General features: G+C 45.4%; 1 protein-coding gene across 3 annotated transcripts in view; it reads right to left on the bottom strand.

Annotated features, from left to right (window-relative positions):
- Positions 1 to 6,480, bottom strand: part of PAPOLG (poly(A) polymerase gamma) — a 46,578-nt gene extending 40,098 nt beyond the window's left edge. For 2 of the 3 annotated variants that reach the window (XM_075925530.2, XM_075925533.2), the window contains exons 1-5: positions 6,380 to 6,480; positions 2,889 to 3,047; positions 2,745 to 2,811; positions 366 to 447; positions 171 to 280 (exon numbers count right to left, since the gene is read on the bottom strand). In XM_075925530.2, the coding sequence (XP_075781645.2) occupies positions 171 to 280; positions 366 to 447; positions 2,745 to 2,811; positions 2,889 to 3,047; positions 6,380 to 6,396 (435 nt within the window). In that variant the 5' untranslated portion in view covers positions 6,397 to 6,480. Of the gene's footprint in view, positions 1 to 170; positions 281 to 365; positions 448 to 2,744; positions 2,812 to 2,888; positions 3,048 to 5,780; positions 5,914 to 6,379 lie in introns of those variants that run through there. The other variant, XM_089777522.1, reaches the window with a different exon arrangement.
- Between the last annotated feature and the right edge of the window lie 6,318 nt (positions 6,481 to 12,798).

Genomic DNA, 12,798 nt, shown 5'->3' with positions numbered 1-12,798 from the left:
TACTTGACTTTGCAACCTTAGTGTTTTAACAGAACTGTGTGTACAATACTATTTGAAGAGTGCCATCAGCAACTGCAACTTTTTCAAATTGGTTAGTTTAAGAGTTCCAGTTGACAGTGTCCCTTGAACATGAACAAGTTTGTTACTCTGAATACAAGTAGAAAACTTACTCTTAAAGTCCTGATTCCATCTTGAGCCTTTAGCTTTTCAAAGAAGGACTGAAAGAAATCTGATCTTTCCACATGTCTAGGAGCAACACAAAGAGCATCTATGTCAGCACCTGCAAAAATATTCCATATGTCTTCAGTTAATCAAGCAGTTAGTTTGAAACAGTGTTTGACTAGACACTATTAAAAAGGACATACCTTTGGTGTGTACTCCAAGCCTATAGGAGCCAAATGTGAATATTTTTCCACCAACATTTGCTACAACTGAAGGTGGGAGGTTCTATAAATAGAGTAGAAATAGAAGTTTAAAATACAGCTCTTGCTTCCCAAGGTCTAAAACCCTACAGCTAGCACTATGAGCAAGCTCATTAAAGTTAGCTTGTTTTGGCACTTAGTAACATTTCAGCAAATAAAGTGCAGTTAGTAGGTGTGAAATATTTTGAGAATAAGGTCACAGGAATTTCTAAACAGCAACAAAAAAATAAGTCACTACATGTGGGGACATTAGCTTAGCCTTCCTTAATGAAGGGCAACACATGGATTGTTCAGATAGAAAGGGTTGTCACTGGAGTAAGAACTTAATTTTGTCTAGCCAACTGATGTAACAGCAATACGAAATCATGACGGTAGTCATTTCCTGACAGATTTACAAAAATACAATGGACTAATTCATTAGCATCTGCAGCGTTGATAATATACGTCCATTTATGTGAGTTTGAAAGTACAGGTAATAAGTATAAGATACAAACTGGATCATAACCAGTGAGCCAAAAGTAATTAAATTTACCTCCAGTCTGTGGTACTTTTAAAACTTTGGCTCAGGTTAGATGGTCACACTTTGCTCCATAGGGATGCTTGGCAGGATTATATTTTACTTAGCCTTGTTCTTGTTTTTTCACTGAACACAAACACAGAGTCCTGTAGCATCCTAAAGACTAACAAATTTATGTGAGCATAAGCTGGGGAGGGGGAACCTTTTTTGGGTTGGGAGACCACTGAACCACAGGAAAAAAAAAAAAATCAGATGGGAGCCGCACACTAGTGTGAAGCAAAAAACCAAAAATGATCAAAAAACCCTCACTGATGTGGTCGCCGACTGAGAAGGAGAAAGATGCTCCCCACATTCCCTTTCCATACCAGAGCCTAGGGGGCCCGGCCTAGTAGATTTTGTACTTCAGCCCTGCAGTGGGAAGCTGGAACTCACTTCCATCAGATGCATGAAGTGGAGACTTCAGTTTGGCAGGGATATGTCCACATGCAAAGATGGGCGTTTCCCCCCTTTTAGTATTCTCACCTTCTCCAACTGTTGGGAGTGGGCCACATCCACCCTGATTGAATTGGTCTCGTTAGCCCTGTCCTCTGCATAGTAATGCAACATTCCCAGTCTTTAAGGTACCACAGGACTCCTTGCTGATTTTAATTAGTAAAGGTCAATGTCAAAGCGAATGCTGAAATGGACAAAAAACTATCAATCCTACAGTGGGCCTGCTTGCCGGGATCAGGGGGTCACTGGTCCTGCAAGCCCTCTGCAGCCTTGCTGTTACTGGAGCGTGTGACAATAATGCTGCAGAAGGCTCTCCGCACTGCCTCAGGACTAGTGGCACCTGATCCTTGCAAGCACAAGGGGTGAGGAAGGAAGGGAGGGAGGAAAGCTGGTTGTGCTTTTGGCAGGCCAGATCAGAAACCCTTGGTAAGGAGCGCAGAAGGGAGATGAACACCCTGTTATTTAACGGAGCGGGCTTCCTTGCCGCTGTCTGAGGAGTGAGTGGAGCCAGTGACCTCCGATCGCCACTGGAAGAAGATGGAGAAAGGCTGCCGTCCTGGCCTGGCTGAGCAGAGCCCACTGACCAGAACTGGGAGGAGGTGGAGGAGCTGCTATCCCTGGGCAAGAGCCATTTAGCAGCGGGGTGGCCTGCTCCATGGCTAGGAATAACTTCTCTTCAGTGGCCAGGTTTCTCATCTGACCTAGCAGGGCCCCAGCCTTCCAGGGAGTCCTAGGACACCCTGCTGTCACAGCCCTGTTCACCCCCTCTCAAACCAGAGGGTGCACCCTCTTCCACATCTTGTACCCCAACATCTTTGGCCACATAGGAAGTCCCCTGCAGTCCTGCTGTGAGAACTGCTCTACCCCCACTCTACCCCTCCACTGTACAAATAAAAATAGTTAAAAATAAAGTCTTTAAAATATTGATTAGATCATGGAAGTTAGAAAAAATAAAAAGTTCATTTTCCCAGGCTCTACACTCGTTAAAGAAAGCATCTGATTCTAATTTGTATTGCTGAACACAGATGATTTAGCTATGACCAATTTACAAATTCACTTATTGCTAGAAAAAGGCCTAAATCTAGGTAGCTAAAAATCTTCCAAACCTTAATTGAGTGACAATTGCTACAAGTCTATTTCCCAATATAGAAATGGAAAATGTATTACTCCTTGGCAGAAAGTCAAAGGACACAATCCAGAATGAGTGATTTAGAATTCTAACTATGAAGGCAATAAAGTAAGTAGAATATTAGAAATAAGGTATTTTTTCTCTTTTAAATCATTGCTTAAATTGGAATTTTAAAAATGTTTACCTTACTTTCACTGAGTTCTGAAATCCATTCTTTGACTAATTTATTCAATTTACCAAGAACACTCAACCTGTAATGAGAATCATCATTAGATCTAGTTTTAAAATAGATTCAAGCAATACGTTTCAATTATATTAAGAGTTACACCTGTGATTTAGTTCTTCTTCTTCTTCAAATACTCCAAATGGCTTCATGGCTTCAATTAATTTCTGAGTGTGAATATAATCTATTTCCTTAGGAGGAGTCAAACTAATTGGAGATGTTATTCCATAGTGCTTCTGAGGCCGATTTTCCAACATAGAAGTTCTGTTGAAGGAAACAGGAATAGTAAATGTAACCAATGACAGCAGTTAGTATACCATGTCTGGCATTGGTTATAACCAGTGTTCCCTGTAAGCTGTGGCCACTCAGGAGAGATTCAAATGCTTCCTAGTCGATTAGCAGAATGCCCACAGCTAGGCTTTGTTTCTATGGTTGGTGCACACTCACATGCCTCAGTGCACATAAAAATTTATTCACCAATGGATGGGAAAAAAATATTAGAGGGAACATTGGTTACACCACTTTCAAAGACAACCTCTGCTCTCTCACCCATGATGAAAAGCAGGTGAGAAACTCAGAAGCCAGACTGAATCCTTACTGAAGAGAAAGTAATTATCCACAAACTAATCCAAATGCTAGAGTTCAAATTAATGACACTGCAGTGATAATGAAAGCATATTTCAGTAGCCAGTATAGATTTAGGAAGGACAGAAGTGTACTGCTGCCATACTCAAGACCTTAATTTTAGCCACTTACATACAGAGTCATATGGATTAAGCTGGTTACCCGGCCAGTAAAGATAAAAGTGGCTATTTTTAAAGTTTTACTTTTGTTCTGTTTCCATCATCTTTTTCAAATTATAGTTATTTTCAATTCATTTCCTGCTAGCTGCAAACTGAGCAAGATGAAGATTTACTGCAGCAAACATTTCAGTACTGCTTTACTTTTCGTTATGTATTAGATACAATAAACCATTGTCACTTAAAGTTAAGCAAAATTAGCCTTAAAAACATTTTCCCAGGAAAAGAGGTGGTAGTTTGGGGACATAACATCAAAGTTATTGGGGGCAGGAATGAAGGGTCTTTCTAGGAAGACCCCACTGGGGGGGAGGGAGGGACCCAGGGAAGAGGAAAATGGCAAGAAATGGGCTGTGAGGAGCATGTTTACTAGCAGTGAGAGGAACACAGGGAGCTCCAGACTTCCTGCTTCACTTACGGGGTAGTGTAGGAGAAGAGGTGCTGCATAACTTTCTGCAGCAGAGGAGGACTGAGATAGATGAATCATTTTGCACCTCCACAATGAGCATTATCCACATCAAACATATCCTAGCCCACCACTGTTGCTTTTTAAAAAATTAGTTCTTTATCAGAGGGTTGTATCTTAGGGCCTCTTTGGACAGATTATTCCAATTTTTCACCAAAAGTATATCCCTGCCCTTGTTGCAGGATAACATTGATGACCATTTAACTATGCATGTGGACTTCAGCACATTTTAGAAGTTAAAAAAAAGTTAAAACTTAATGAAGCTCAATATACTTCCCTAAGTGACAATTTGCAGCCCAATCTCCACCCCAATTTTTAAACCCATTTCCTTTTGCACATCAATTTTAAAGCATTATGAAATGTACATGCAATTCATTTTGGAGGAGGCTGTATTTCAGGAAGTCCCTTCACCAGGTGACCCCCACCCCAAGTTCCAATGGCACATCAGGGAGTCCTGCGGCACCTTAGAGACTAGCACAAATATATAGCATCATGAGCTTTCCTGGGTAAAACCCACGTCATCAGAAGAGATGGGTTTTACCGAGGAAAGCTCATTTTGGGGGAAGCCTCCCTCACACAGACCCTATATTGGGCACCTCCTTACACAAACCCTTCCCCTGGCCTGCCTCACTCATTGGCAGGGGAAAGCAAGACTTCCTCACACCGATGCTGCCCTGAAATTCCCTCATTCACTGGACGGGGAGAGAAGAGAAAGGATTCCCTCACTCACTGAGAGGGAGACTCCCTCATACAGACGAATCCTGCCCCAAGTCAATGCCACCCCTCACACATGGGCAGAGGGAAGAGCGCCTCAGATCTCTGACCTAGGCCCCCACCCTCACTCACTGGAGATTACAGGTTGAACCTGCCATCTGGGACTCTCTGGTTGGGCAGCACAACAGATGTTGCTATACCAGGGACCCCAGCCACAGAGGTTAAGAGCAGCTGTGAGCAGCACTGGCTTGGTCAGCAGCATTGACCTGAGAGTAGAAAGCCCTGCAAGCAGCTACCACACAGCAGCTTCCAAGGGCCCAACCGCTGCTGTCACTGCCCATGTTGGGCCGGGTGGCCTTGGGAGCAGCCATCACCACCGCCATTGGGCTGGGGGCAGCAGCACCAGGCAGGCTGGTTGGCGGTGGTCAGGTCTCTGGGTTCTTCCGGGGCAGCTTCCAGGAGGGGAGCCCCAAGAGAGCCCGGACACCTGACCTCCCCTAGTCAGGCAAGTTCCCTTGTTTGGGACCACTTTGGTCCCAAGCATGCTGGACAAGGGAGGGTCAGCCTGTAATTTCAAATTGGTGACCGCCCTTTGTAAGCCGAGGATGCTTCTTTCTGGAGGAAAGCATTAGCTGGGGCACTCCTTGGTTTGTGCACACAGGGGCACCTCTGCCCAGAGCCGAGCCATGCTTGTAGGAGTCTGCAGCCATAGCACTGACAGGTGTGTGCTGCCCCATTCATCCCACTCTGTAGTTTTCAAACGTCACTGCACTGAGAGCCCCTTCGAACAATGAAGATTGCTACAGGACCCCAGGAGAGCCCCAGCTAATGCTTTCCTCCAGCTCCAGGTAGGGGGGCTGTAATCTGAGCTCTGCCCCCCAGGGCTGGAGCCCTTAGGCTTTAATGCTGGGTGTTGAGGCTCATGCCTTAGCTTCAGCCCCAGATCCCACCAAGTCTAATGCCAGCCTTGGGGACACCATTAAAATAGAGTCACAAATGCACTGTGGGCTCCCAACTCACAGTTTGAGAGCCGCTGATCTCACTGAACGCTGATTTATATGCCAGTGCTGGTGGTGCCTTAAGTGTTAACGATTTCACTGCCCATCAAAGCACATAAGAAAGAAGCAGATCAGGCCTCGTCCTGGCTTAAAATGTAGCTTGACCTAGCTGCATCATCCAGGCTGTGAAAAATCTCATAGGAAAATTGGCCCCATGAGGTCCTCTCTCCCAGGAAAGGGGAAGGAAAAAGGGGGTGTAAAGCAGCATGATTAGGGGATAGGGAGAAAGAGAAGATAACTGGACTTTAAGGAAGACCCAGGCTTGGCCACATGGTTTGCCACAGCAGAACACCTCGGGGTGGGGGTGGGGAGGGGGTCTAATTTCATCCCTCCAAAAGTCCTGCCTCTAACATCCCAGACAATAGGGCCAGACAGAACAGACAGGTCTGGGGACCACCCCCCCCCCCCCCAACAGTCAGGGGAAAACAACCCCAGAAAAGCAGCCACATCCAAGAGCACCTTACATAGCCAGGGAAGGCAGCAGGGTCATCCCTCAAACTTCACTGCCACTACAGTAAAGTGTCATTTCCCTCACCCCCCAGCTGTCCAGTCAATCCTCACCCACACATTTCCTTCATAGCCTCTGCTGCAAACACTGCACATGTGAATCAACCAATACTCTGCTCCAAAAGTAAGCTGACTCCTGGCTCCTGCCTGTCTTTATATAGGGCCACGCCTCTGCCAATCACAGCCTTTCCAGCAGCTATAGGGGCCAGACATTGCCCCGCCCTTCCCTCAGCCTGTAGCTTATTGGGGAGAGTAAACAGTTTCTGATAGGAAGTGCATGTGGAGGGAGACTGAGTCCTCACACGGACCCTATCTTGGCTCCCTTTCATGCTTCAAGGGGACACTCTCATACAGACTCTGTACTGAGCCTCTCTTCCAAAGGAGACTTCCTCTGCTATTCTCTGGAAAGTAACTTCAACTGGGTCCTTTGTAGCTGGAGGATGTTGCTATATGGAGCAGGGAATGAGGTAGGGCTCTCCTTGACAGTCATGCACACCAGCATCTCTCCCAAGAGCTGAGACAAAAGTAAAGCCATGTCTGTAGAGAGCCTGCAGCCATAGCACTGCCAGGTGTGCGCTGCCCCATTCACCACAAGAAGTGCTGACTCAGGTGCCTGTGATGGTGCATTAAGTGTTGACTACTTCACTGCCCCAGCAAGCAGGTAGTAAAGTAAATCATACTATGAAGTTCTAACCAGCTTGGGAAAGTGTATCCCAAGGAGCATATTATTCCACTGAAGACTTTAGCCTGGGCTTTCTGTCAGGAGCTGCTCCTAGCCTCCCTTGTGTCCACACATCAATCCCTCTCACCAAAGTTGAGAGATGCAGTCAGCTGAGGATAACTGGCAGCACTCACGGAGCAAAGCTGCCCCTGTGCTAGGAGCCAGACATGGCAGCTACCTCTGAGAACCGTATGAAGCCAAGGCAGGCAGGGAGCCTATTTTAGCCTTACTGCACTGCTGATCGGGAACTGCCATAGGTAAGCACCACCCAGCTAAAGCCTATGCCCCAAAATCTGTCCCACACCCTAAATCTCTGTCCCTCCTAATGTAGCCTAACTTCCTTCAGAACCTGCATTCCAGCTCCCTGAGTCCCCACCCTGCACCCCCTCCTACACCCCAAATTTCTCCTCTCCAGCCTCATCCCAGAGCCCTCACCCCCTGACAGAGCCATCATTCACTCCTGTACCTCAACTCCCTGCCCCAGCCCAGTGTAAGTGAACATTGGAGAGAGTGAGGAATGGAAGAAGAGGGGAAGGATGAGTAGGGGTAGGGCCTCTGGGAAGAGGTGAAGCAAGGCTGTTTGGTTTTGTGCATTTATAAAGTTGGCAACCCTATGTTCTTCCTTTCCTCTGTAGGTGGTGGGAGAGGTGGTACTGAGTTATCTGTCTCTCTGCCCTCATAGGTGGTGGGGCAGTGTGCACTGGCTTTCTGCCATATCCCCCCTTTACCTTGTAGATGGCTCACACCTGAGCAAGGCTAACTCTGGTTAATGCTGCACGGAAGACACCCACATGACAGTCCTTTCCCCCAAAGAACATATGTCATCACAATCTATTGTGAGTAATACTTTGGTATCTCAAGTGGGCAGTGCATATTTTGTGCATCTTTGTGGTTTTTCAATGAGATATTGAATCTCTCCCATTCACATTATTTTCACAGTGTAAACTGCCAATGTGCACACAAAAGATGCTTGTGCTCACTTTCATTGTACTTACTTCAGTTCCTTACAGATTTTGCTAATTAAAATTAAAACTAAAATAACATGAATGTAGTTGTGTTTCACTGATTGTATTTGAATGCAGAAACTAAACTGGTCGTCATCGTTTCTTGGGTCTCATGCACCAGCTCACAACACGATAGCACAATGTTGATATAATTTTGAAATTTTTCATAGTAACTTGTGATTATTTGTATTAAGTGATTAGCCCTCTCAAAAATTACACCATAACTTTTATGTCTACAGAAAATTATTGGTCCAAAGGAAGTCAATGGCATTTTTTTTAAAAGCTGTGTGCAAACTTCTTGAGTTTCATTCTGTTCCAAACAGAAAACCCAAGTGATCATCAGAATAATAATTTTGTACATTTCTCACAAAGATGAGATATAACCTTGTTAAAAGTCTTTTTTACAGTGAGCATAATAGTCTCGCGGTTCTTGTCCATGAAAACCAAAGAAAGGATCTTTCTTGGATTTGCACACTAATATATCAGTTCAAGTAAAAGGGTAACTAATTTTCAAGTCCATCTAGTGGTAGGATATCCGTAGTTCAGCTTTCTTCATTCAGGCCACTAGGCTTCATTCCTGAAAAGTGATCCATAAGAGCTGACCCTTCTAATGGTGCAGAATAATTTCACAGGACCAGTACCTGCCACAGAAACTGAGGGGACATGTACCCTTTACCAGGGTGGGTAAAGATTCTTACTTTCCATTGTGTCTGTGTAACACTAGTGCTTGTAAAGGTTACAGAATGGATGGCAGTATTTGTTTGCTGTAGCGTTTTGTAATGTATCTGCATACATTAATGAAATGGCGGGATTGGAGCCTAAATCCATGGGCAGCTGGTATCATAGGCTGGGAGGAGGCTTGACCTTGGTCCTCCCTTTACACCCACCCATGCTCTGCCCCAACCCCCTCCCTGCATCCCAGGGCAGTGGCCCGGCTTTGGCCAAACCACCTACTCTCCTGGTGGCGGGGGGTCTGGGCTATGTTGGCCAACCTCCCAATGCTCAGAGGTTGGCAAGGTAGCTGTATCCATGCCACTTGCCCTCCTATTGCTCCAGAACTTGGGGGGATGGTACAGTACTGCCCTCCTTCCCAGCATTCCAGGGCTGGGGGGCTAGCCTGGGCTAGCCACAGTGAAGATGCTCTAGGCTCCAGTGGTGGGCACGGAAGGGACAGGTCTGGGGTCCAGCTTCCCCCAGTCAGCAATTTATGCACCACCTATGGCTAAGTCCTTTGTATAATATTCACAGAACAAATATGGCAGCAGCAATTCAAGCATATCCACACTGTCTTTGTTTCAACTCTGACCTAGAGTGACTATCTCTGGGGTAACTTTTGTTTACTACTGACTCAGTAGTGAAAGGCCCATTCCCATGATCAATTATCTTAATTATCCAGGCTCTCTCAGGAAAAATTCTTACTGTTTAACTGCACTCTACTTAAACAACTTTTGGAAAAGAATGGGTTTAATATCACATTTTTCTAAAGATACAGATAAAAATGTATAAAAGAGTAGTTAATTCCTTGTAAAAAAAAAAGTCTATAACAATCTACCTAGACACAATTCTGGATCTATACAATATTTTCATTATTTTGTTCTCCCCACCCATTTTGTAATAAATTATATGAAAACAGAATTTGGTCTCTCCTTTGCAATAGTATGCACAGAACTATCAACATGTTTGCAATAGTAGATATTATGAACTGTATGTTTCTAGACTGTGCACTGAATGCTCCTTGCTTCATTTTCTTGTTTAATAAATATAGCTCATCTTATAGCAGAAAATGGAATAAAAATGGTATTTTCTTTATTTTCATCTTAAATATTGAAAACAACAAAATCTGATTTATGCCAAGTGGGTTCTCCTCTTGAGCTTGTGGTTTAAATCAAAAGTAACCTTAAGTCTCTACAAATAGAAAGATCAGTCCTATGGAGGAGAAAATTAAGGGAAGTTCTTCTAAACACTTATTCAGATACTTAACTTTTCTGTCCTGCACAGTCCCATTAAAATTAATAGAACCACTCATGGCACCTTGTTGGAATCTTTCAGGGGCCTGCATTAAAATTCCATTGATATTGATGGTGTGAGCTCATCTTTAATTAACACAACTGTGAGCATAAGCCCTGCCTCTAAAAAAAAAAAAAAAAAAAAAAAGAACATCTGACCCAGACAGAGGATCTGTTGACTGAGTATTGTTTTTGGTGTGTGCGGTAAGGCAGAAAAGACAAAAGAACTGGGGGTCAGGAGGGGAAAGAGAAAGCCAAGCAGTAGCATGTGTGTGCAAATATCACAAACCAGGATGTGGGGGCTCATGCCTAGTGGTTGGAGCAGGAGACACAAACCAAAGCTAGGGGTTACAACCAGTATCCGGAAACCAAAGCCAAGGATTCAGTGTTAGACTCTTGAAGCCAATGGAGAAGAGGAAAGAGAGCACAAACATCGAGTTAAGAGCAGGCTTACTGACTCCCCCAGCTAATCAGGAGGTGGAGTCAATCAAGTAGCACTGGTGTAGCTCAGCTAGTGCATACGTTGCTTGGAGACTGGGCGGATGTAGCCTCAAATTCTCATTCCCTCTTGACAGTGACCCTAGAAAAAATGAAGATCCAGGGCCTGGCTCTGTTGGCAAAAGAGGTCTGAGGTTGTAAGCTAAGAAATTGCTTCTTTTGGTTCCCCCTGCATTCTGTGAAGGACTTTGTACATTCCCTCTAAATAAATAGGAAGGCATTGAAGAAAATACCACACTGCATAAAACCCCATTTTTAGCTTTGTTTAGCCGCTTTGTTCAAAAAAAGGGGGGCAACAGTAGTACATTTAAAGACAGGCCTAAGTGTTTATGGGATTGGGATCTTAATTTGTCCTGATATTGGAAGTCTTTCCAATGACTTCAGTGGGCTTTGGACTAGACTGAAGAGTGGGGCAAAAGGAAGTGGAGATCACATGGACAGAGAACGCCCTACAGGAGCAAGACAGTAGGATGGGGGGGGGGGTGGCAGTAGCTGGGGGAGAGGTTGTCTAGGAGCTGAGGAAGCCAGGAATAGTATGGAAGGGTGAACCACAGAGGAGGGGGACAGAAGCCAGGGTGAAAGGGGATTGGATAGGAGCAAAGTGGCTGGACAGGTGCATCGATATGTGTGGGGTGGGAGGGAAGGGGGAGGTATAAGGAAGAGAAGGGCAAGAAGCTGTTTTAAAGAAGTGAATAGGGACAGGAACTGGGTTGGGATGGGTGGGCAGGAGCAGGTGGGGAAAGAGAGGGGCTAAGGGCAGAAGTATCTATTAGTGATGTTAGATATCGGGTAATTAAATTGTCATGTAACTGCATGAAATCTTTTGTGGTTACACAACTATTCGATAGTCCCTGGGGCGGGGCTGGCAGCCAGTGCGCTCCCAGCCAGTGCGCTCGCTCCCAGTGCGCTCCCAGTGCGCTCCCAGCCCCACTCCCAGGGAACCCCCTGCCACCCTGTGCTGCTGCCTCTGCAGAGGGGAGCAGGTCTGCAAGGGGAGCCAGTTATAAATCCAGCTCCCTGTGCAGACTGGCTGCAGGGTAGATGCAGATGCAGAGAGGCAGCCGTGCAGAGTGGCAGCAACCCCTGTCTGGGGAGGAGGGGGGTCTGAGCTCCCCACGGACAGAGGCTGCTCTGCAGGATGTTAGATGGCATCATGTGTATAAAGAGGAAGGGGCTGTAAAATGTAGCAGATGTTCTTTCTGTGAAGTAGGCCAAGTGTGAATTGGAATGGAGGGCTGGCACAGGCAGCTCCTGTTCAATACAATGAAAAGGCTGATCGCAGGTATGTGCGTTGGGTGTACTGGGACGTTGATCAAAGGGAGCACAGTTAAGGTTGCGTGGGATTTACCTTAACACTATACTTCCTGGTTGCATCTACACTGGCTGCTTGATTTTGCGCAAAAGCACTGACGTTCTACTGTCTGAAATCAGTGCTTCTTGTGCAAATTCTTTGACGTTCCCATTTGGGCAAAACACAGGGGCTTTTCCGGAAATGTTTTTGTGCAAGAGGGCCCGTGTAGACAGCTAAAAACTGTTTTGCGCAAAAAAGCTCCGAAGGCGAAAATGGCGATCGGGGCTTTCTTGCACAAAACCGCGTCTAGATTGGCACGGACACTTTTGCGCAAAAAGTGCTTTTGCAGAAAAGCATCCGTGACAATCTAGATGCTTTTTTCTGCAGATGCTTTAAACGGAAAAGCTTTTCAGTTAAAAGCATTTGCAGAAAATCATGCCAGTCTAGACGTAGCCCCTGTGTTTTAGAAGTATGAATTTTGCTGAATTCAACATTGTGAAATGGCATGAGATATCATTGGGCAACCTTAACTCTACATTACATTTTTGTCAGTTATTTTTTAAGCAAAAACAGAAATATTGTTGGTAGGAGTTAGTCATTTAGGCCAGTCGTGGGCAACCTGCGGTCCATGGGCCAGAAACACCTCATCAGGATAAGCCACTAGTGGGCCACCAGATAGGTTGTGTACCTTCCCCCTGTAGCTGTGGCTGTCTGCAGCTCTGATTGGCCTTGGTTTGCCGTTCCTGGCCAGCGGGACCTGTGGGAACCTGTACCTGTGGACACAAAGTAAACAAAATGTCGGGTGGCCCACCAGCAGCTTACCCTGATGAGCTGCGTGCAGCCCACAGGCCGCAGGTTGTCCATCACTGATTGAGGCAGATGTAGTTGTTATGCAGGTTTGCAATTATCAAGCTATTGTGGCCAGGTAATGATAATTATACCTTATTATTATA

This window comes from Pelodiscus sinensis, chromosome 3, assembly GCF_052426305.1.
Source record: "Pelodiscus sinensis isolate ZL-2025 chromosome 3, ASM5242630v1, whole genome shotgun sequence".
Taxonomy (NCBI): Eukaryota; Metazoa; Chordata; order Testudines; family Trionychidae; genus Pelodiscus; species Pelodiscus sinensis.
The sequence above is the reverse complement of the archived record's forward strand: the minus strand, read 5'-3'. Positions and strand labels throughout refer to the sequence as shown.